This window comes from Protomyctophum parallelum, assembly GCF_964188405.1.
Source record: "Protomyctophum parallelum genome assembly, chromosome: 17".
Classification (NCBI taxonomy): Eukaryota; Metazoa; Chordata; class Actinopteri; order Myctophiformes; family Myctophidae; genus Protomyctophum; species Protomyctophum parallelum.
This window is the reverse complement of record NC_139719.1, coordinates 32,705,229-32,730,325: the sequence shown is the minus strand read 5'-3', so window position 1 is coordinate 32,730,325 and position 25,097 is coordinate 32,705,229. Positions and strand designations below refer to the sequence as shown.

Genomic DNA, 25,097 nt, shown 5'->3' with positions numbered 1-25,097 from the left:
TCTGTAACTGAATAAAAATTTAAATGCTATCTTTTAAGTTTTTATTACACAATACTAGCCTATTCAATCCTGCACCAGATAAATAAACCAAAGTATGAAAAAACGACTAAAGTTTAAAAAGTAAAAACTAATAAAAAAATGAGCAAATCCGCTCTAAAAAACAAATTAAAACTAACCGAATTAGAAAAAAGAACATTCAAAACAAACCAAAACTAAAATGAAAAGTACAAAAGTCTTCTTTGGGACCTTGTGAGGAGGATGTGGAGGACGGGGGGAACTCCAGGCTGCTGGTTCTGACGCAGAAGGCCTGCCGCTTCTCCGTGACGCGCAGCAGCTCAATCTGCCGGCTGGGCAGGATGAAGTCGCTGTCCAGCAGCTCCGGAGCCACCGAGGAGCCGCCCCTCCGCCTAGGGCTGGCACCGGCACGCATTTCATTAGGACAAATGTTAATTGTCACGCAAATAATTGTGATTAAGGATTTCACTGTGCATTTTTGTTTGGTATTGAGCATTGGAACATTTAAAATTTCTGTTTCTGTTTTTAGGCTTCGTAAACAAAAATTGCACAGGTCAGATATGACGGATAACTTAAATATACAAAGGAATTACTGACACATTTAATCATTTTATACTTAGCTTTTATACTTAAATCTTAATCTTAATTTCTGCTATTTTTGGAAAACATGTGAAAATGTATGAAAATCTTTCAGCATGGAAACGATTATGCAAAAATAATTGCAATTATCTCAAATAATTGCAATGAGGCGATTAGGTATTTGACGTGTGACAGACCTACCTCCACCTCTCCCCTATTCCCCCGAGGCAGCGCTCGCCCTCCCTCCCCAGCTCCGAGGACTGGAGGACATCCGGCGTAGAGTCGCTCAGCGTGCCGCCTCCTCCTCCTCCTCCGCCGCCACATCCTCCTCCTCCTCTGCCTCCTCCTCCCCCCGAGCCGCTGCCGTCGACGCGCGGGAACCCCAGCGGCTCCAGGGGCGCGCAGGAGAGCGGGGAGGCGGGCAGCAGGTCCAGCTCGCGGGGGCTCTGCGCGCGGCTGGAGTCGTAGTCGCTGTCCGTGGTGAGGAAGACCTCGGAGGAGCCCTCTTCGTCCGAGAGGCCGTGGAAGTCTGCAGGGAGATGTATAGGAAGGTTTTGACTTTTGATGTTCTGGTGTTTACTTAAAACATCTCACAACAACACAGATACATCTTTAATTTAGTCATTATGTCAATTCATGATCGTTGCAGAAACCTCTTATCTCCATATTAGAACTTTTAGTGTTTTTTCATAAATGAATGTCCTACTTGATCATTCTACAGCAGTGGTTCTCAACCAGTGGTCCGGGGACCACCAGTGGTCATTGAGGGGGTTCCAGGTGGTCCCCAGCTAAATGATGGAGAGTTGGGAACCAAATGGGAACCTTATTAGATCTTTAATTCTTGTGAGAGCGTAAAATGAAACCCAAATGGACCCTTAATTCTACACAATTTTGTACACAAGTTTACACAATTGTGTACAAAAGTGTAGAAGAATTGCTATTTTGATGAATGTTTGCCTGTTATCTCTCTCCTCAATACAGCATGGAATTGTGGACAAAATCTTATCCAACGATAACATTCTTTAGTTTGGGGTCTGCAAGGCTAAATCTCATCAAATGGTGGTCGGTGGCTCAAATGCAGAATAAATAATGTTTGAAAACCACTTGTTCTACAGCATCACACAAAAGTATCAAAAGTAGCAGATCTACAAGCTGGAAACGTGGGGCAAAGCTTTTTATACGTTTGAATTTGAATCCTAAAAGGTTTTGGACACATGAGTTTTCCCGTTTCCACCCGCCAGAGACGATATGCTGTGATTTACATATTTATATATCCGTCTTTATAATAATTAAAATGCCCCAAAAAAAGGCTTCTCTGACCAGAGTGCTTGCCGCAGGGCTCCGGTGAGGGCATGGGGGAGGGGAGGTATTCCAGCTGGGAGGAGGTGGAGGCAGGCTTGTCCGGCATCACGTCCTTGGAGAAGTCGATGATCCAGGTCAGTGAGATCCCCCCGTTGGGCTGCTTGTAGCGGGCGTACTGCAGGGCGTCCATGATCCACCTGGCCTCGCGCCACAGCTCCTCCATTTGCTGCGGAGCGGCACGCCGACATGCCAATGATTATCTCCATCCAATAGTACACATACTTTATACTGAATCATTTTAGTCCTTTGAGTAGAAGACAAGGCAAAGAGAAAGTGGACTCTCAAACATGATCCTCCAAAAATAATATGCATTATTTATAGATGATTAAAAAAAATAGCCTACAAAAGAAAAAAACATAGTTTTTGTTAGATTTTTACTTGGAAAAAATACCTTTAAAAAGTAATAAATAAACAGAACATCCCTATTTAAAAAAATAACGTTCAAAAATATTTGTCATACAATGACTTGCATACGTGGTTATGCAAGTCATTGTAAGTGGTTAATATTAATTTATACTGATCCTTTCCTGCATTTGTCTGGATCCAGTTCCCTGTGATGTAGTGATTGATACTGGATGCGTTGATAAAGGAATCCAGTGTGAAATGAATCAATGGACCTGACCTTTTTGCCTGTAACTTCCATCGCGTGGCTCTTACTCAACAGTTTGCGTGCCTGTGATCTTCATGTGTGTAATGTCATGAATTAGATTAATGATAAATGATAAATGTGCGAGGATCATGCTGTCCAATGTTTCTTGTTTCATTAAACCGCAAACCGTTTGAGCAATCACTACTGAGATTAAGTTCATATGCTATTAGATATTTAGTCACAAAGTCGAACATTAATCTTGCATAGAGTAATCAGTAACAGCAAATCCCTCTATTGTATACACTGCATGTTCAGTATATTGAAATGATACCAATGGGAATCATTTTGGCATCATTGTACAAACAGATTACATAATGCCATCGCTCAGATCCTCACTGTAATAACCAGCGATAAAAGGAGTAGTAGTCCTAGTCTAGTACCTGCATGTGTTCCTGCACCTGCTGGTGTTTCTGCTTGGCGGCGTGGAGTTCGCTCTCAGAGAAGGCCTCCCTCAGAGCCTGCTGGGAGATGAGCGACTCCAGCTCCAGCAAGGCAGACACCCTGCAGTACTGGCCGATGAAGGTGGGGCAGTACGCGTCAAAGTGGACTAGAGGAAGAGGAGGAGAGGAGGGCATTAAGCCTAAGACCTGAGGGCCAGATTCTACAAATGTCTTCTAAATCATGACAGTTTCCAGAAAAAACCCATATGTTTCTATAATCAGTGGTGCTCAAACTTTTCAATGCCAAGGAATTATATGTATTTGGCCGCTGACCCCCCATCAGTAAATATGTTGTTCCAGGGACCTCCCTGAAGCAAAGATTTTAGTTAATAATAATAATAATAATGGATTGCATTTTTATAGCGCTTTTCCAAGTGCTCAAAGCGCTTCACAATGGTCCATTCATTCATACATTACACAAATTTTAAATAAAAAATGTTTGCTGAGAAAGAATATATATTCAAAGATTTGCACCCATTTTCACAATTTTTCAAAAATAGCTCGTAGCTATGAGCTTGTATATGTGCTATTTTTAACCCTAACCCATTACAAATGCCTTCTAAATCAGTAGTTCTCACACTTTTAAGACTTTTCTAAAATGTTCAACAATAGCAGATGTACAAGCTCAAAGCGTGGTCATCTAGTGGTCATTTACTATAGGTACTTCAGCGCCATGCTGAAGTACCGTGTGTGTGACACACTTCACAGAGACGAAACCCAAAGCACAGACGGATTTGACAAAAAGAAGGATTTTGGAGTATTTTTCAGAGAAAACAGGCAGGAAAGAAATCATAATTAGTGGATTCCAATGGGGTGCGCTCGCATTTCGCCTTGTGCCTGGAGGGACACTGAAGGTTGCCTAGCAACCTGGGCGCAGTAGAGGTATGTGTTTGGCTTCTGCCGGTCGATTTTGATATAAAGCGATAAAGCCGCAGGTTTGGCTATCAAAGGGTAATTATATCCAAAAAAATATGAACAGTGAAAATAGCAGATCTAAAGTATAGAAGATCTACAACGTGCCGCAATGTGACGCGTTATGAACTTGTATATATCTGCTATTTTTACCTGCGTAAGTGGTTAATTCATATAATGTACCCTAGAAATGTAGTGGAGTCATAAGTACAATATTTGTATTTGAAAGTGGAGTGAAAGTGTACAAAAATACAAATACTCAAGTAAAGTACGGATACTCAATTTGTTTTACTTAAGTACAGTTCTCATGTAAATGTATTTCGTTACTGTCTACCACTGTGTACTTTGCATTTAATCCTCATCCTAACTATTAGGAGTAGTGGGCAGGTAATGAAGAGCACCCAGGAGCACTTATGGTTTCAATGTCTTGCTCAAAGGCACTTTGTTGTGATGCTAGAAGGAGCCGGGATGGAACCGTTCTACACCCCAAGCTGCTACTGTACCTCCCAGGGATTCAAGTCATAACAAATAGGAATAATCTGCAGAGCATGGAGCGAATAAAAATGGAAACGTGTTTCACAAACTTGAGCAGATGGCAAAAGAAACCCCACAGTGTCATGTACAGTTATGGTGAATGAATGCGTGACATTGAGACTTGGGTGCGTTCTGTTGGACTGACCCAGTTCAAAGACCTGCAAGGGCAGAGTGAGGAAGCCAGAGCGCGGGGAGTAGGGGTTGTTCTGGCCCGGCGCCGTGCACACCTCGTCTGACGGAGGCAGGAGCAGCAGGAAGGACACCTTCTCACCAAACTCCAACACTTCCTGGCTGTAGATGCGGAAATCCTGGGCCTGGGAGAGACACACGCAAACACACACATGCACGCACCCGCGCGCACGCGCACACACACACACACACACACACACACACACACACACACACACACACACACACACACACACACACACACACACACACACAAACAGAGAGAGAGAGAGAGAGAGAGAGTCAGGGGCCTTGGAGATTCCCTGTTCCCCATAACACGCATTCCCTTCCGAGGCATTTGAGAGAAGACACACACACACACACACACACACACACACACACACACACACAATGAGAAGAACAAATGTGAATTGAGGCTTTGGAGCCAGAAGGGTTTAAGTGATTACTTTACAGTAATGATCATTCTCACTGGAGTCTAAGGTATCTTAAATGTTTTGCCATTTGTGCGCCTTGACAGGTTTTCCACAGTTTTCCCCTTTCTGCGTGTGAGCTGATATCACAGAGGGCTTTACTATACATTTATTTTGTTGCCCAAATTGGCAGATAAGGCCGTTCTGGCCCCTTGCTCTAAACCAGGGGAACGCTGAGACTATAGCATGATTTGTGGCGTCTTCAAAGTGGAACCAGAGGATCACACAACAAGCACGGAGTGGGCAGGACAGAATACGACTGGTTAGAGGTAATCAAGGGTTATTGCGTATCACCAATAAACTGTCCAGTTCTTTTGTGGACGAGGTCTTGGATTCCCTGTACTGTAAGTATACGAGTGCTAAAACCATATTCTTCATATTTCAAGCCAAGTGGACAGAGATTGTTACAGTGCGATGCTGCTGGGAATCTAAACCATATTTGTTCTTTTGCAAAAGGCTGTCTAGTGCCAGGACGCTTTGGGAAAACCGGCCTTTGAGCGTAATACTTTGCAGAGACCCTGGCATGGGTGAGTTAGTGGTCTCTGAATAGAACAGGGTCAGTAATCTGCACATTTTTCTTTGACTTCATTTGAGCTCTTGGATAATTCTCCTCTGCAGAAATGCACGACAGTTTGGGGGGTGACGTGACGTGACGTGACTCTCACCTGGTTGCCGGGGACGTTGATGTGTGCCACCAGGTCCTTGGCAGCGCTGCGGAGGTCCTGTAGGAGGCGGTGTGGAGCACTCTGTATGTCCTGGTCCATCTCCTGCGACTCCTCCAGGGAGCTGAGGGCCTGCAGCCACTGCCATTCTTCCCTGGAGAGGAGACACACAGGGATGAGACCATTATGAAGTCACAGCAAAATACTATAGAGCACGCACATCCACTAACTAAACGCCAGGTGCCGGGCCGAGGTAAAAAGTAGAAGCTCCAGAGCTTCAAAACGTCAAAACGTCATGTCCACTATGGACCTTAATTAAACTTTTTAAGCTCTGGAGCTTACCTCGGTGTGCGGACCCTATATTGTTCTTCTACCATTATGAAGAAGTCACCATTATTGTGGCAAAAATAATTGCGATCAACGATATTATCGCGATAATGAAAATGTCGTGAAAATGTGCAGATCTACAAGCTCATAACTTGGTAGAGTGAAATAAGAGGGTACCAAACACACTCTTTGGTTTAAGAGGTACTGAATTTACAGCTCAGCAAAAGCTAATTCATCCTAGTGTATGACCTAGTGTATGACCGAGGACATTTCCACCATGAATGAAAATCTCCTCGATACGATTATTGTTTATCACGATAAACGATAATAATGATTAGCGTCACGCACGCACGCACGCACGCACGCACGCATGCACACACACACACACACACACACACACACACACACACACACACACACACACACACACACACACACACACACACACTCATACACGCAAATTGGTTCTGTCAACTTTTGGGTACTTTTGTAGGCCTACATCCAATATGCCCTTAAGCTACACTTGTGAAACTGCAGTAAAATCAAATTAGGGACACCAATTATGACAATTAGACATGAGTCTCCAATCAACTATAGTTTGATGCCCACCACAAACACACACACACACACACACACACACACACACACACACACACACACACACACACACACACACACACACACACACACACACACACACACACACACACACACACACAAACATCTTTATTTGCGTTCACATTTTAACAAGAAATTCTGGAACAGAAACAATAGCATGTGCACAAACTTGGGAAACATAATAAGTGTTTCAGGATACAGGAAGCCTTGTCTCCTGTGGCGACTGCACACAACCGCACACGCACACGCACACGCACACACACACACACACACACACACACACACACACACACACACACAGAGAGAGAGACCAGCCTCACCTGGAAACGTTGCAGTTGTCCCGGACCTTGGTGTGACAGAGGACGTTGGGGAGCTTCTGGGGGACCAGGGCTCTGATCTGGTCAACGGAGGTGCACAGCTTGAGGTAGCCCAGGTACAGACCTGGAGACAACAGCTTCCTGCTCCGCCTGTGGTAGGCTAGCTTCTCCTGAGGACACACACACCATGACTATTGTTAGAAATACTTTGTGTAGGAGCCATAATGTGATTTATAGGCAAAGAGTATATCACTTTAATGGACAGATTGGGCACTGCACTGGTGGTGGGCGTGATCACTGGGGCTGGGTGCTGCCGCGCTAATAACCTACATGGCGTTTACCTGGCACTAGAGTTGAGGAAGTTGGTGTGAGTACAAATGGCGAAAAACTAAGTATATCGTTGCAGTCGGGCAGAAACCTCGTATCTCTATATTTGAACTTTTTGTGTTTCTCATTTCTCGCCTTTTACGTGTTTTTTCAAATAAATTGATTACGGTTCACAACTCTGTTCTGTACGCACTCGTAACACTCTGGTTCCGGTGCCATGAAAAAAACTAAACTTAGAAGAAAAAAGTTCTTATGCACACCTACGGAGGACAGTCACAGGTGTGTCGGATAAAGAACTGAAAAAATGAAATTGGGACGTTCAGACCTTCATGTCTGATGGCAACAGGCCTGAGGATACTCCTCCCTCATCTAAACTGAGTGGCAGAACATTGAGCAGCATGGAGCATTTGGAGTTTGGAAGCGCTTGTTGGAAATCACTTAACGGTCCTGCACATGCAGGAGGCAGCAGGTGAGCAGGATGTTGTTGATATTACCAGCCTAGGTGCTGGGACTGCCAGCTCGGACCGGGCCGTCTATGGTGGATCTTTATTAACACAAACACTTAACGGATAAAAAGAGGATACCGTACAGCTGCAATGTTGGTGAGTTCAACGCTGTTTAATACAATTATAGGACTTTTCTGCTTGGATGGGCTGTCAAAGCCAGAAATTATTTTTTTGCCACTCAGTAGGCGTTCCCACATAACATCCGCGTCGATGATGTCACTCACATAGGCCCTCATTTATCAATTGAGTGTAAATTCTGCCCCAAATTCGAGTGTAGGTTTTGTAGTACACTCACATCGCCACGGCATTTATAAAGTCATCGCAAACAGCTGATCCTTCCTTAATAGCAGTGATAAATGTGACGGCTGAAATCAATCTGGCACGCCCTATGAAATCAAGCTTCGCCCTCGTTTTTGTGACATGAACAACTGCAATACGACCACACAACGTATGGAAACCATGGTTACAGGCCCGCCGCACCCCCCCCCCCCCCCCCCCCCCGCCCGTTCTCATACACACACACACAGACGCACGCACGCACACGCAACTTGCAAGCCCAACTGGTGTGCTCTTAAATAGTTGTTGTTGTTAGTTATATATTAAATTATTAAAGTATTTTTAATTTAATAAACAACAAGATATATTAGTGAACGAAAACCTGAACCTGTGAACCATGAATTAAATAACAAATAGGCGCATACACACGCTGCTGTTTTGCAAATAGGTGCATCTCCTGTCCTGTCTGTCTGTTTCTCTCTATCACTGTGGTCCGTCCGCGACACCGTGACCAACTGACCATGCACGTTCGACAGTCTATTTAGATTTCCTCGCAGTCACTAGTCGCTGCAGTGGCTGGGCTGTCAACTGTCAATTATATGAATATTGCAGCCAAAACCGTAGCCTCATGTGGTGGTGGGCTGGCTGGGTTAGCCTATACCCATCTCCGATGCGTTCCCACTTGCACTGGCACGGCACATTTGGCATTCGAGCGACGCGTCAGGTTTATTAAACGAGGAGGAGATTGCACATACTGTAACTCCAGAAAGACATCGGCCTGCTGTAGAGGCTACAGTAAGCTACCCATGTTGGGACTCTCCGCAGCTGCAGCACTGCACTATACTCTCCAACGTCCGGTCATGGAAATATTCCAGCACAGACAGCCCAAATCCTCACATCCGCGCTCATGCAAAACACTGTTTAAATGGCTTAAGCATCTATTAAACATTGTTTTTAATTTGCACGATTTTAATTGCTTGTAAAGTTGGAAATCTCCTACCAATTTGTGACACAAAGACACATGTCAGCAGTTTTTCTAAGACAGAAAAACAGGTGAGGACAAAGCCTACGACAGCTCCCGACCTGACGTGAATTTGTCCTGGCTCACGTTCAAGTTCAAGGTTTTGCGGAAACGATAAATGCCGGTAGATTGCGGTAATTCCGGCGTGCACCCATATTTTGGAGTACGCCGCGTTGATAAATGAGGGCCATAGCCTCTATAGTTGAATGATAATTACAATGAAGATGATGATGATTATGAATGATGATAGTGATGAACACTATAATAATGGTAATTGTGTTGGAATTGATGAAGATAGGGATGATAATGACAGCTGTAATGAGGATGGAAGTTGTGGGGAGAAGCTAATGATGATGATGATGATGATGACTGCGTTAATGGTATTCATCTTTCAAACCTTTGTCTGCAAGGGCACCCTAATATTCACTTGGATGTGATTCTTTTCATGTGTTTTTGGCCCTGTTGTTACTTTAGAAACCAAGTTGTTGCAGCCTGGGGCTTGTTTAGAGTGGAAGTCAATACACCAGAGTAACCATTCAGCACATTTCTATGTATTTCATCATACAATTTGTTCATAACTGGCCACAAAACAAATATTTCTATGAACTGTGGCTTCGTCAAAGGGAGCCACCACCATTGTTTGGGCAACCGCAAGCCCAGACCGACTGGAGCACTGGAGACAAAACAACATGGCAACGGCGGGTATCAGGTTTACCAACATGGGGAACATTTAATCCATGGTTGGCTTTACAGATGGCGGTCCTACCGAACGCAAACTGCAAGGCCAAGCTGCATTAGTGCAGACACTAACAATTACCTCAACGTGCATCTTTAAGACCACAGCGCTTAATGGCCAAAGAGATTTTAAATAAACCTTCTAATTGCTACCACCTGAACGAATAGCGTTAAAAAGTGGAGGGATTGTGAGGTAAAGTGATTGAAGTTCATGTTCTGTTCATGGTTGGAGTGGGTCCTAGGTCAGGCCTGGCATCTGGCATTTAAATTTCTTTGTTGGTGAGTCAACTGGATATAGTGGACTCCTCCACTATATACAGTATATATAATATATGTGACCCGATTTGACTGAGAGCCTGCCATCGCCATTTTTTTTCCTCCCCAAAATGAGTTAATAGCACCGGCAGACTCTTCACATACTAGAGCATGTCTGAAATAAATGTCAGAGCTGAAATCGACATGAAATAAATGCTTAAACATGTAGCTAGGTGTAATGTCAGAGACCACAGAAGTGAACCTTTCAACCTCTCAACTCGCTGTTTCTCTGCAAGACATTACTCTATAAGCCATATCTCCAAAACTGGTTGGTCAAACTGAACAACCAATATGTCAATTTGAAGCTATGATTCCCTGCTTTCATATGACATGAAAAAACGAAAATTCCAAAAAATCCAATGGCAGTCTCTCAGTCAAATTTAGTCACATATATATATATATAGAGAGAGTGACATTTGGAAGAAGAAAGCTGGGCTGATTAACGTGTGTCTAAATAGAGACTCTGCACAATGTAGAGCCAGCGCGAGACATAATTGGAAGCACATTTAAATTTACAGTCGTTCTGTATTGGCTCCGGAGGCTCTCGTTAATAGGATTGTTGCAAAATGGGAGTTTTAAAAACACATTACATCTCATCCAATAAATGAAATGTTTTTTTGGGGTTGTTTTTGTAGTTTTTTGGAAGGCATTGTCCCTATAAGCTGTTTCATGTTATAACATATTTGGGAAACAAGAAATGTGAAGTATGAGCCTGGAAAATAATCTAACGCAACCACCGCCGACAAAACCTTTCACACCATTCCACACAGTGATGGCAGCTGGGCCGGCTGCTTCCAAAACAATGGCAGAAAATAGCTCATTTTCCGATGCTGAATTGCAGTCATCAGACAACCGGCCATTCGCTAAATTCCTTATTTATCGTTTTGTTGTTATTGTTTTCAAAAACATCACTAATCTGATTTGTCATCATTCTTTGTTGCTTCATTGTCTCCACCAGGCCGAAGGCATGTGGGGAGAGTATGTTTTGCACTCCGTCCGTCCGCGTGTCCGTCCGTCCGTCCGTCCGTGTGTCCGTGTGTCCGTGAACAGCTAATCTCGGCCACCGTTAACCCGGTCGATGCCATATTTTGCACACACACTCCCTGGATGCCAACCATGAACCTCTGCCCCAAACTTTCCAGAACGGCCTGTTATAGCGCCACCAGGAGGCCGCTTTGTGCAAAACAAGTTTTTGCACAGTACACCTACAGATTTTGTCCAAACATCACGCAAATTGGTACACAGTCTCTCTAGAGCCATTCAACCAAACGGGTCTTTCAGATTTATCAGACTCCATCCTGATTGGTTAAGATTGGCTTCCAAAGTTCACAGGAGTGCTCAGTTTCAAACAAAATGCTGCAAATCATGAACACATCGCGTGATTTCCCTGAAATTGTGCACCCACATTCCCACTAGGCCGAGGACGAAATGCCACATGAACAATTTCAACTCAGCCTCAAGGTGGCGCTATAACTGGCCGAAAAGTGTTTTTACCTCTAACTGCACGGATCTGTGGATAACCTGGTGGAGACCTGTGCCCGGAAGGGCACTTTTTCTAGTTATACTGTGTTTCATTCCGTGCAACAACCTGAACCACATGAACCCTGGGGTCCCTATTCTGGGCATGGCATAATAGGCAAACATTCTGCATAAATAGAAGATCGACAAGCTCACAATGCTGTGCAATTACGTTGTGCTTGTAGATCGGCTATTATAAGATAGATATAAGATATACTGTATGGTGTAGACAGGGAAAAAAGAGGGAGCCAAGTATAGACACATGGGAGACGCCGGTCAATGACGTACACAAATGGACCCTAGAGATCTTTAACTGTTGAGAGTGTAAAGTGAAACCAAATGGACCCTTGCAGGTCCATTTGGTTTCATTTTACGCAATCAAGAGTTAAATGATTGTTAAACATCTGTACTAATTTACAAGAAGTGTACACAATTAGAGAATGTAAAATATTTTGATGAACGTTGTTCACTTTGTTATCTTTCCTAGCACAGAATTGTGGAGAAAATCTTAACCAACGATAACAAAATATTCTATAGTTATGGGTCTTACAAGGCTAAATCTCATAATGGTGGTCTGTGGCTCAAATGCCAAATAAAGAATGGTCCTTGATATGAAAAGGGTTGAGTGGTTAAGTATAAAGTCAAATGATGACTCACGTGAAGTGTGATCAGCAGCATGTCCAGGGCAGTGGGCTCTTCGGGGGAGGAGATGGACTTGCGTTGGAGCTGGAGTTTACAGAGCTGGGTCCATCGCACCCCGTCCAGGTTGGGACAGGTACTCATGTCCTTCAGCAGGACCAACAGGGCGTTGCCGTGCTTGTCTTTGATTGGCTCAAAATATACCTGGCCCAGGTCCTGAGTTCCCAGCGTGCCCTGGGGGAAGATGGCAAACTATTGTTTGTTTTTATCGTATTAAGTTTGTGTGGACCCAAGGAGGTATAGCAACCACTTTGTGAAAGCTAATGGAGATCCTAATAAAGAATAAAGAATGCTTCTAGTAGTTGCTTTAACCGAATATATGCCAGCCACCAAATGGCTCCATACAGAGCCAGTGCCAGTAAAATGCAATAGAGCGTCGCAGTCCTGCTCCCTTTCATGACGACGCCAGGCCCAGGAAATAATTCCCAATGATATTTCCCCATAGACATTTCAAAAAGTATTTATTTAAAGACCTTTTAAGCGCCCAGGCCGTAGCGTAACGGTCTGGGCACCGGACTGGTGATCCAGTCGCGGTGTGCCGCGGGTTCGACTCCCGAACCCGACACGGCCTTTACCGCATGTCATCCCCCCATCTCTCTCCCGTTTCCTGTCAGCCTACTATCTGTCCCTTCAAAAATCAATAAAAGGCGTAAGCCGCAAAAAAAATATCTTAAAAAAAAAAAATATATACCTTTTAAGCGTCGTACAAAGCCAACTCGAGTTGTGACAAATCATGACAACAAAGACAATATTTTAGACCAAACAAATAATTACAAAGAAGAAAAACAACAAAACAAAGTGTTGTAACCTGCCGTATTTTTTTTCTTCTTTCTGTTTGGGACAAATAAACTTGACCTTGACCTTGGGATCCCCCAGTATGTATAAGTAATCTAACGTGGCCCAGGAAAGAGAAGTCTGGAACTCTCTGCAACCCGACTTCGGATGAGCGGATGAAGATGAATGGATGGATGAATTTGCAACACATTAAAGGGATTGTGACATTAAAAAAAAGTTTTTGTAATTTTTCTTATTTGTTTTTTAGGTTTGCTCAATTGCACCCCAAATAAACCTGAACATTTAACATTCAGTAGATTTTCTGTGGTCTGGGGTTTTCTAGCTCAAACAAGTGCTCTGATTTTCCTGCTGTTTGTGATGTCACAGCCTGCAAATCCCCTATATGTCAACGGGATTTTCCAGCAGATGTCACTGTTTTCACTGTTTTGCCTGTTTTAATTGCAGCTCAAAAGGCTTCCAAACCCCAGAGAAAACCCCAGACCACAGTTCTGGTTTTTAGGGTGTAATTGAGGTCATAACACCTAAAACATAAAAAAAAAAAAAAAGAAAATTAATGTCACATGTGAAACCTTTAAGGAGTAGGAAACACACAACCTAATTGTAGTGACAGAGCTGTGTGATGGAGTCTACCTGGAGGTGACAGAGCTGTGTGATGGAGTCTACCTGGAGGTGACAGAGCTGTGTGATGGAGTCTACCTGGAGGTGAGAGAGCTGTGTGATGGAGTCTACCTGGAGGTGACAGAGCTGTGTGATGGAGTCTACCTGGAGGTGACAGAGCTGTGTGATGGAGTCTACCTGGAGGTGACAGAGCTGTGTGATGGAGTCTACCTGTAGGTGACAGAGCTGTGTGATGGAGTCTACCTGGAGGTGACAGAGCTGTGTGATGGAGTCTACCTGGAGGTGACAGAGCTGTGTGATGGAGTCTACCTGGAGGTGACAGAGCTGTGTGATGGAGTCTACCTGGAGGTGACAGAGCTGTGTGATGGAGTCTACCTGTAGGTGACAGAGCTGTGTGATGGAGTCTACCTGGAGGTGGGAGAGCTGTGTGATGGAGTCTACCTGGAGGTGGGAGAGCTGTGTGATGGAGTCTACCTGGAGGTGAGAGATGGCCTGCAACAGCTTCAGGCGTGTCTGCAGAGTACAGGAACAAGAAGACTGGGATGGACTGAGACACTGCTGCAGCCAGGGGATGTCCTCCCAGAGGTAGGACACCTGGGCACGCATGCACGCGCACACACACACACACACACACACACACACACACACACACACACACACACACACACACACACACACACACACACACACACACACACACACACACACACAAAATTCAGTCACAAAATATTATTTTGTGAAATGGCTGGAACACCGTCGTATACGCTGTTACCTTTAAACCCGGGAACGCTTATTATTCATTTTTTAATCAAATGTTTTTCATTAATTTGTGGCTTAACACGGCCAATAATGCCGTGCCCAGAACAGCGACTCTAGGGTTCATTTAGCCTAGCCCAGCTTGTGTGATTTCTGGTCTGGAGGGGCGGATTGCCGGCACGGAAAAAGCGGTGGATCCTATTGGTTCACAGATCTGAGCGCCCGCCCCCTCCCTCTCCTCCTCTCCCCTCGCCAGTAGAAAACAGCAGAGAATACTGACGAAGTGATGCGCCTCTGCACTGTTTTGGTTAGCGAAATACATTGTGATATTGTGATATGGATCTCCCTGGGTCTGAAATAAAGATTGATTGATAGATTGATTGATTGATTGAAGTGGGCTTCCTATGCCAGATTTTCCAATGCGTTTCCCCAGGCTTTAATTTTTTAGCCGAATGCGAACGGAAATAAAAGCCTGTGTACCGAGGCTAGAGTTGATGTGGTGAAAGCCTACACTGTTCTCCCCCGTCGTCTGTCTACCTTAGTGAACCAAAGGAAGTCCTGCATGAGGGAGCTGGAGTAGGAGTCCTCCACCTCTACGATGGGAATCTGGTCTTCTGGAGTCACCAGCACGTTGTCGTCTCTGTAGAGAATGGACGTCACGTACAGTCCCCTGCAGGGTGATAACACACATGAACACATAAACCCTGGGCTTCACGTACAGTCCCCTGCAGGGTGATAACACACACATGAACACATAAGCACATGTACTTTGACCGCTTTCTTCCGTCTACATCAAATCTCTTCTCCAAGCACTAGCATTAGCACAAGCTCACAGTAGGGCTTTAAGCAACTAGTCGACTATTCAACTAGTCGACTAGTAAATCCACTAGTTGACCTTGTTGGTACTAGTTGACTAGTTGATAAGAACAATAAATAAATAAAGCGTTTTCTTTTTTTACACAATAGGTAGTTAAACAAGTAAACTAGGCAACTATAGTCAACTAGTAAAAATCACTAGAAGTGAAATCCCTAGTTCACAGTTGTGAGCTTGTGCTAATCAATAATACCATTGAGTTACTTTTGACAGACAGACAAGTGATATTTCTGACATATGTTTTGTGCAAACCATGTTACAAATATAGATTGTAATGAAACACTCAAGATGCACATTAAATATATCACAAAGTAATTACATCAAATGAACATGAAGTATATTGCAATGTGAGACGTTTGAGTAAATCTGTTTTCTGCCAAATCATTCTTCATACACACAAGCAGGTAAAAAAGAAAGAAAAAATAAGCATTTACTTTTTCAAACTCTTGACAAATTTGGTGGTCGTCTGGAAGAGATGTCTCAGACTTTTGGACACGGAGTGCTTCCTGACATTTGGAGGGACTTTGCAATGTTCTGGGTGGACAGAAGAGAGAAACAGAAGAAGTCATTCAACAAATGAATTATCATTCATGGATAATACTAATTATCCAACTGTCTATAACTACGTGAACGCTATAGCTTCTGGGCGTAATTTGCAGTTGCAAAACGTTTGCCCCAAATAACTACAAGCTCACAACTCATTTTAAACTGACCCGAAGCAGATCCAAATGTTTGTTTTATGGTGATATTTTCAAATGAAGTGACTATTAATCATATAAAGTTGGGAGTGCAGGCAATCTTTTGGTCTAGCACCCATTTTCGATGTGCATGTAATTAAGTATGCTTTGATATAATAATGGTAATGACATATCCAAAATAGGGATGTCAGTTGAAATTCAAATGACAATTCTCTGCGTGTTCGTTTTGAACAGCGGATTCCAGGACACTCATTCCAAAAGGGAGGGAATTACAAAAAAAGAAAAAGGTCTCTCAACTTTATACTTTTCTTTTTTGTCTGCCCACAGTTATATGGAGACTTCTCATCCGCCTCCCATTGCGTGGGTAGACCAATAAACACCTCCGCTCTGACAAAGTGTAGAAACATCTCCTTCAATGACAGGCGGTTTACCTTAATGACAACAAACCTGACACGGCCAACAACATGGCCGGGGTGGAATGTTTTTGGACATTTCATGTGCTCCAGTGGCGTGGCAACAGTTGACAGTCACGCTGGCTGACAACTGCAGACTATGGGTCCTGAGGGAGACCAAAGCTTTCAAGTCCCACAGGGGCACTAACTGCGCGTGTGTGTGTGTGTACGTGTGTGTGTGCGTGTGTGTGTGTGCCTGTGTGTTTACCTGCTACAGTCGTTGGTGCATGGCATGTCAGAGCCAACGCCATACTAGTGGAGCCAAGAAGCTGTCGTAACGTGTGTGTGTACGTGTGCTTGCGTGCGTGTGCGTGCGTGCATGCGTGCGTGCATGCATATTTGTGTGTTAACCCTTTGCCTCTCTCACTGACAGGGAGGTCAGTTAACTCTGTGGGGACATGTTTATTTTTAGTGGGCTTGGAAGGGGTTGGAGGAAAGGGGGGATGGGGGTGTGTGTGTGTGTGTGCCCATGTGTATATCTGTGTGTGCCCATGTCAGTCTGTCTGTATGTACGTATGGGTGTGAGCTTGCATATCCCTGTATGTAAGATAGCGTAGGTCTGAACTCATTAGAAAGCATGACTAACCCTAACCCTTACCCCCCAACGCACACGCACACATGCACATACGCACACAATCACACACGAGCGCACACACACGCACACACACGCACACGCACATGCACGCACATGCAAACACACACGCACACGCATACGCATACACATACGCATACGCATACGCACGCACTCACTCACATTCTCACAAACCCTCATGGTCAACCTCTCCCCCACCAGGTGATCTCCCTCTATGCCCCAGGCCACTTACACTCAATAAATCCGTCCATTCAGAGCCCGAAAAGAACGAGCAGAGAGAAATGCCTAATTTTATGTGACGCATGATGTGCACGCGTGGCGCACGCGCGAAAATCGCAGACCTACAAGTTCACAAATGTGACATGTTGTGTGCTTGTGAGTCGGCTAAGTATAAATGGAGATAAACCAGAAATAATGACATTTGAACGGAGGACCCCTCACCCTTGTAGGAGTTGAGGCATTACATTTTGGTTTGACTCAGTTCCACAGAGAAATATTGTGAAAATAGGACATCTACAAGCTCACAATGCCACGCATTGTGAGCTTGTAGATCGGCTATTTCAACAATTTTTGCCTCTTTCTTATATGATTTGACAATTTGGCCAATTTGAACTTTTGTTGATGCAGTAATGGTCTTATTTCTTAGTTCCCTTTATTAATTTTAATTTCTTTGAGGTTAAAATAGTCTTAAAAGTCAGCCGGGGCCCGACTCACAGTGGTTGAGAACCGCTGAGCTCAACAAGCAAAAACAGCAGACGGACGGTTGCTCGGTTGGCCAGTCGGTTGGGCAGTCGGTAGGTCGGTTGGGCAGTCGGTAGGTCGGTTGGGCAGTCGGTAGGTCGGTTGGGCAGTCGGTAGGTCGGTTGGGCAGTCGGTAAGTAGGTTGGTCAGTCGATAGGTCGGTTGGGCAGTCGGTAGGTCGGTTGGGCAGTCAGTAGGTCGGTTGGGCAGGCCGTAAGTCGGTTGGGCAGTCGGTAAGTAGGTTGGGCAGTCGATAGATCGGTTGGGCAGTCGGTAGGTCGGTTGGGCAGTCGGTAGGTCGTTTGGGCAGTCGGTAAGTCGGTTGGGCAGTCGGTAAGTAGGTTGGGCAGTCGATAGGTCGGTTGGGCAGTCGGTAGGTCAGTTGGGCAGTCGGTAGGTTGGTTGGGCAGTCGGTAAGTAGGTTGGGCAGTCGATAGGTCGGTTGGGCAGTCGGTAGGTCGGTTGGGCAGTCGGTAGGACGGTTGGCGGTTGGCCAGTCGGTAGGTCGGTTGGGCAGTCGGTAGGTCGGTTGGGCAGTTGGTTGGGCAGTCGATAGGTCAGTTGGGCAGTCGGTATAGGTCAGTTGGGCAGCTGGTAGGTCTGTTGGGCAGTCGGTAGGTCAGTTGGGCAGTCGGTATAGGTCAGTTGGGCAGTCGGTAGGTCTGTTGGGCAGTCGGTATAGGTCAGTTGGCCAGTCGGTAGGTCAGTTGGGCAGTCGGTATAGGTCTGTTGGGCAGTCGGTAGGTCGGTTGGGCAGTCGGTAGGTCGGTTGGGCAGTCGGTAGGTCGGTTGGGCAGTCGGTAAGTAGGTTGGGCAGTCGATAGGTTGGTTGGGCAGTCGGTAGGTCGGTTGGGCAGTCGGTAGGTCGGTTGGGCAGTCGGTAAGTAGGTTGGGCAGTCGATAGGTTGGTTGGGCAGTCGGTAGGTCGGTTGGGCAGTCGGTAGGTCGGTTGGGCAGTCGGTAGATCGGTTGGGCAGTCGGTAGGTCGGTTGGGCAGTCGGTAGGTTGGTTGGGCAGTCGGTTGGGCAGTCGGTAGGTCGGTTGGGCAGTCGGTAGGTCAGTTGGGCAGTCGGTAGGTTGGTTGGGCAGTCGCTTGGGCAGTCGGTAGGTCGGTTGGGCAGTCGGTAGGACGGTTGGCCAGTCAGTTGGGCAGTCGGTAGGTCGGTTGGGCAGTCGGTAGGTCGGTTGGGCAGTCGGTTGGGCAGTCGATAGGTCAGTTGGGCAGTCGGTATAGGTCAGTTGGCCAGTCGGTAGGTCTGTTGGGCAGTCGGTAGGTCAGTTGGGCAGTCGGTATAGGTCAGTTGGCCAGTCGGTAGGTCTGTTGGGCAGTCGGTATAGTTTAGTTGGCCAGTCGGTAGGTCGGTTGGGCAGTCGGTATAGGTCAGTTGGCCAGTCGGTAGGTCGGTTGGGCAGTCGGTATAGGTCGGTTGGGCAGTCGGTATAGGTCAGTTGGGCAGTCGGTAGGTCGGTTGGGCAGTCGGTAGGTCGGTTGGCCAGTCGGTATAGGTCAGTTGGGCAGTCGGTAGGTCAGTTGGGCAGTCGGTATAGGTCAGTTGGGCAGTCGGTAGGTCAGTTGGGCAGTCGGTATAGGTCAGTTGGCCAGTCGGTAGGTCTGTTGGGCAGTCGGTAGGTCGGTTGGGCAGTCGGTAGGTCGGTTGGCCAGTCGGTATAGGTCAGTTGGGCAGTCGGTAGGTCTGTTGGGCAGTCGGTATAGGTCAGTTGGGCAGTCGGTAGGTCTGTTGGGCAGTCGGTATAGGTCAGTTGGCCAGTCGGTAGGTCGGTTGGGCAGGCTGTTGGGTTTAGCCCCGGCTCTCTGCTGGCCTCACTCCCACTGGTTGACACTGAGTAAGACAGACAGGTACGGCCGTCCGCTGGGCTGCCTGTGTTAGTCAAGGCCCCTTTCACAGTTTAATTAATAGTGTTTGGAGAAGAGGGGGTGAGGAGGGGGGGGGGGGTACATGTGTGTGTGTCTGTCTGTGTGTGAGTGAGAGAGCATGAGCAAGAGTGAAAGTGAGAAAGAGGTGGGGGTCATGGACTAGGGTGTGTGCGGGCATGTGTGCATGCATTAAGTACATACAGTTTTCATGCATACGTGTGTGTGTGTGTGTGTGTGTGTGTGTCCTGTCTGCGTATATATCATTCTGCATGTGAGTGCGACAGCCTCGGGGGCGGGGCAGCAGTAGTCAGTCAGTCAGTCAGTGTTAATTTATGGTCTCTCCCGACTCCAGCCCAGGCCTGGTCTCTAACAGGAACAACAAACATGACCCCAGGACACTCCACCTCCACCACCCCCACCTCCTCTCCACCTCCACTACCGTGCCTGAACTCCTGGGCTCAGCCAGTCGCCGGCTGGAACGCCAGGAGCCACTCAATGCTGACTATTATATTGCGTCTCGTGTAACCCACCCCCCAACACACGCACGCACACACGCACACTCTCACTTTCACCAAGAGGCCCTAATACTGGCTATGGGGCACACTGCACAAAAGTAAGAGAACACCATGCGTTTGTTGTGTGTGTGAGCACACACAAGACAAGAGAGAGACAGTGAGATAGAGAGACAGAGAGAGAGAGAGAGAGAGTGAGAGGGAGAGAGAGAGAGACACACACACAGACACACACACACACACACACACGCAGCAGAATCACTGGCTCACCATTGTGAAGCCGCCCCTCTCCGCCGGCCATGTAAAAGCGTCAACGCGAACAGGTTTTGACACTTTACGGGGGCCCCCGGCTTACAACCAGTAGTGTTTGGGGATATAAACAGCTCGAGTGTGAGCAAAGTCCATCTGCATTTTGTCAGAGTGAGAAGTATTCAGCCGGAGGAGCAGCTGAGTCATGGAAAGAAACACCGGGGGAGGGGCGGGGACGGCGGGTATCGGGGGGCACGGCGCTGTCGAGACACAGGGGGGGATTCTTTTCAGGGTGGCATGCTGTTTTTAGGGTGCAGCGCACCCCTCCTCCCACTCCCCAAGTACAACTTGTCGCGCCTTGGTTTGTAAAGTGTCTGTCAAGTCAAGTCGAAAACGCTGTATTCGCAGAGACGTGTTACACCTGCACCTGAAGCACTCAATCAGCTCAATAAATATGGTTTAAGTCCACATTCTGCGTTTTGCAAGTGCCCGTTTTCAGTACAACCCTCAAAACACACACTGTGCTCACGTTACAGTATAAAATACAGTAGAACAAATGCACTATGCATTTTATGGTCTTCCAAGTCATCATTAAACACCACAAAAAGGGAACGATAGACAATGTAATTTTCTGGTAGAAGATAACACAAAGTGTGAACTCATGGTTCAGGTTCCATCATTGGTTCCTTTCGCAAGCTAAGCTGCAAAACTTGTATCTCCATATCTCCATATTTAGGTGTGCCGGTGGATTTTATGACCTACTACTACTACTACAACGATTCCTTTTCCCTAAAAAGTAGTGGTTAGAACATACAAGGTTTCCACCCAACAGTGACAAAATGTAGACACATATTGGAATTGTATGCGCCATACAATTTAGACTAGAGATGTTCCAGATCCAATCCCGATACCACAATTTCTGTTTTAGCCGATACCGATACTGAATACCGATACCAATGTTGTGTTTATAGCTAGCTAGCTATATATCTTGTGTTGTGTTTATGACTGTGACAGCTGTTGGCTGTTTTGATTATGTTTGATTAATTATGATAAATATATATAGAGCTGATGCTATCATATCTATATATATTTATTAGTAGGCTTGTTTAGCAGGACTAGGTTATAGGAGGAGCGCCTATTATCTTGCCTGGTACTGGTTGTTGCTTCTGTCCCCTGCAGGTGCTGAGCATTGTTGTCCCTAATGTGTTGCCGTCCTGAGGAGGGCCTGGCTTGGAGCCTGATCAGCCCTCGGATTGGTCCTGTGGCAGCTCAGGCCTTGCTTCCTGGACTATAAAGCTCACTCTCTGTCTGGACTTCGGGGTGGGAACACTGTGTGGGAGCACTCCAGCGTGTGGCCTTCCCTCCAGCCGACTGCTTATGTGTTTCATGTCAGGTTTAGTTGTAGTTCCATTTGTCTGTGTGTTAGGTTGTGTCGTTTGTTCATCAGTCATGTAAGTCATTCCATAATTCTGTACACCATTTTGTCATGCACTAAGCCACTTATTCTGATTTGAGTATTAAACCAAATACTCTTTTATGAGCCGTGTTGTTCTTTCATATATGTTACGGGCAGTAAAACCCCTAGACTTGAACCGTTTCGTAACAATGACTCCTCACTCATATGTTCACTTGCCGTTTGGGCAAATCGAAACATTTGATTTACCTGCCATAGTGTCAACCCCTGTGTCGGATCGGTGGTTAGACTGGCATACTCACCGATACCGATATGACCCCATATGACAAATGTACAGATAGCGATACATTTCCGATACCGATACAGTATCGGGACATCTCTACTTTAGATCAAGAGGGGAACGGAGCTATGGGGTGGACCTGCTGTGTTAAATGAGAGTTGGTACCATGGCAAACACAGTGGCGGTGAGCCTCTTTGATTTGTCCAAGCAGCTGGTCAAGGACTTCTGTCTGGCCCCTCTGACGTGGTGTGCGGCCATCCACCTCCCTCCAACCTGCAGACACCAGATAAGAAATACAATGTTGTTAAACCACAGTAGATTCAGAATGCAATTCATAGGATAATGTATGATGATTCAATCCTGTTCATCATTCAATCTAAGAAGCCACACATTCCGCACATTTGATGACAACACAGATCTTACACCTCCTGCGGGTGTGTTTGGGGAGTGTGTGTGTGTGTGTGTGTGTGTGTGTCTGTGTGTGTGTGTGTGTGTGTGTGTGTGTGTGTGTGTGTGTGTGTGTGTGTGTGTGTGTGTGTGTGTGTGTGTGTGTGTGTCTGTGTGTGTGTGTGTGTGTGTGTGTGTGTGTGTGTGTGTGTGTGTCTGTGTCTGTGTGTGTCTGTGTGTGTGTGTGCGTGTGCATGTGTGTGAGGCAGTGTGAGATAGCCTGAAGCTGAAACAGGTCCAGGTAGTGTGTACCATAGGAGGACAGCACCCACCCCAGTGTTTTGATTGATTGATTGAAATATTTATTAACAGTTTGCAGAATTTACAGTACATTTCAAGCACAAACTCAATACAAAGACTGTTAACTGTGAGTGGACGACCCAATTAAGCATTACACTTGTTTACAACAGGGTCCACATTGTTCAATTCATCAAAACATTTAGAGACATACAAATATACATTTCTATGTAGCTAAAGTACAGAACAGGAATTCATCATATAGGAAGCAAAAAGGGAAAAGATACATATACAGTGAGGGGAAAAGGGGGGGGGATTCAGATTTTACAGAGGCCAGTTTCGAATTGCAGCCATCCGTAGGTGCCATTTGAGAGCGGTTTTGAAGGAGTCAAGGGATTCACATGTCTTAATGACTGTTGGTAGGGCGTTCCACATTTTGGTGGCATAGGAGCGAAAATAATTTAGTCCCTTGTTTGTGCCAAATCTGGGTTGTACATGGTTTGTTGCACTCCCTCTGGTGTTGTGGGTGTGGACTTCGTTTACATTAAGAAAGTATTTAGACAGGTACATGGGTATCTTGGTGGTGTATCGAATCTTGTGGACCAGACCCATTGCAAGATGCTGTACTCGACCCTAAGCCATCCCAGCCTGTCAAAGTGGGCAGGGGTGAGGTGGGTTCGGGGGGTGAGGCCAAGTAGGAGCCTGACCAGTTTGTTTTGGGAGGTCTGGAGTCTTGTTTTAAGGGCCTTTGAGGTGCTGTGGTACCAAGAGGTGGATGCATAGTCAAAGAAACCTTGTACAAGGGCTCCTGTTAAGGTCTTCAAGGTGTTTTTGCTGACCAGTGAGGAGATCCTGTAAAGGAATCTTGTTCTTTGATTGACTTTTTTGATTATGTTGGTGGCCATTTTATCACCGGAAAGATTGGCCTCCAGGATGGAACCTAGGTAGGTAATTTGATCTTTTCGTGTGATAATATTGTCACCCACTCTAACCAAGAAGCCATCTGCCTTGCTGAGATTACTATTTGATCCGAAGAGAATGGATTCAGTTTTTCCCAGGTGTAAGGATAGTTTGTTATCAGCGAGCCAGGTGCAGATTCTACCGAGTTCAGAGCTGAGGGTCTTTTCAACCTGCAGTTTGTTCCTGTCCGAGACCAGCAGTGCTGAGTCATCTGCGAACAGGAACAAGTTGCAGTCACAAGCTGATGTCATGTCGTTAACATATATTAGGAACAGTAAAGGCCCTAGTATGCTTCCTTGTGGGACGCCACAGCTCACTGGGAGGGGAGGGGACAGTGTTCCGTTCACCTCCACCATCTGTTCTCTCCCCTCCAGGTAGGATTGCATCCAGCTCACGGATGTGCTATCAAAACCAATAGCTTTAAGCTTGTTAACCAGTATGGAGTGGTTCACGGTGTCAAAAGCCTTTTGGAGGTCCAGCATGACCATGCCGCAGTATTTTCCAGCGTCCACCTCGTGTTTGATGTGGTCGCTCAAATAGAGGAGGCATGTGTCAGTGGAGTGGGATGTTCTGAAACCAGATTGGAACTCGTACAGCAATTTATTAGTGGCAAGATACTTTTCAACCTGTTCACTTTCGAGATGGAGCTTAGAATAGAAATAGGGCGGTAGTTGCCGGGTTCTAATTTACTCCCTTTTTTGTACAGGGGGGTTACTTTGGCCAGTTTAAAATCTTGGGGGACCTGTCCCTGTTTGATGGAGAGGTTTACTATGTGGGTGATGACGGGAGCTATATGGAAATGGCTGAGTCTCTGAGAAATTTGGAGGGAATATTGTCATGGCCAGTGGCCTTGTGGGGTTGGAGGGCACTCAGTTTTTTAAGTACCTCCTCAGTTGTTACCATTGCCATTTTAAAATCATCTTTACAAACAGGTTTTTGTAGAAGGCTTTGATGTGCTCTACACCAAAACGCCCAGAGTGGGAGGGCAGTTTGTTAACCAGCATTGTTGCAATGTTTGTAAAGAAGATGTTCAAGTGGTTTGCTACATCAAGCTTGTCAGTGATGAGGGTGTTATTCGATTTGATGTTTATGTTAGTAAACCTGGTTTTTAGTTTCTGACCACAG

The 25,097-nt window shown here is 45.8% G+C and overlaps 1 protein-coding gene across 2 annotated transcripts in view; it reads right to left on the bottom strand.

The window, feature by feature from the left end:
• The window catches only part of ankfn1b (ankyrin repeat and fibronectin type III domain containing 1b), a 237,809-nt gene that overhangs the window by 2,439 nt on the left and 210,273 nt on the right, over positions 1 to 25,097 (bottom strand). For both annotated transcript variants that reach the window (XM_083787093.1, XM_083787092.1), the window contains exons 13-24: positions 22,494 to 22,601; positions 15,949 to 16,048; positions 15,178 to 15,310; positions 14,359 to 14,478; positions 12,430 to 12,645; positions 7,078 to 7,244; positions 5,816 to 5,966; positions 4,637 to 4,805; positions 2,986 to 3,152; positions 1,915 to 2,122; positions 796 to 1,123; positions 247 to 413 (exon numbers count right to left, since the gene is read on the bottom strand). In XM_083787093.1, coding sequence (XP_083643219.1) covers positions 247 to 413; positions 796 to 1,123; positions 1,915 to 2,122; positions 2,986 to 3,152; positions 4,637 to 4,805; positions 5,816 to 5,966; positions 7,078 to 7,244; positions 12,430 to 12,645; positions 14,359 to 14,478; positions 15,178 to 15,310; positions 15,949 to 16,048; positions 22,494 to 22,601 — 2,034 coding nt within the window. The remainder of the gene's footprint in view (positions 1 to 246; positions 414 to 795; positions 1,124 to 1,914; positions 2,123 to 2,985; positions 3,153 to 4,636; positions 4,806 to 5,815; positions 5,967 to 7,077; positions 7,245 to 12,429; positions 12,646 to 14,358; positions 14,479 to 15,177; positions 15,311 to 15,948; positions 16,049 to 22,493; positions 22,602 to 25,097) is intronic.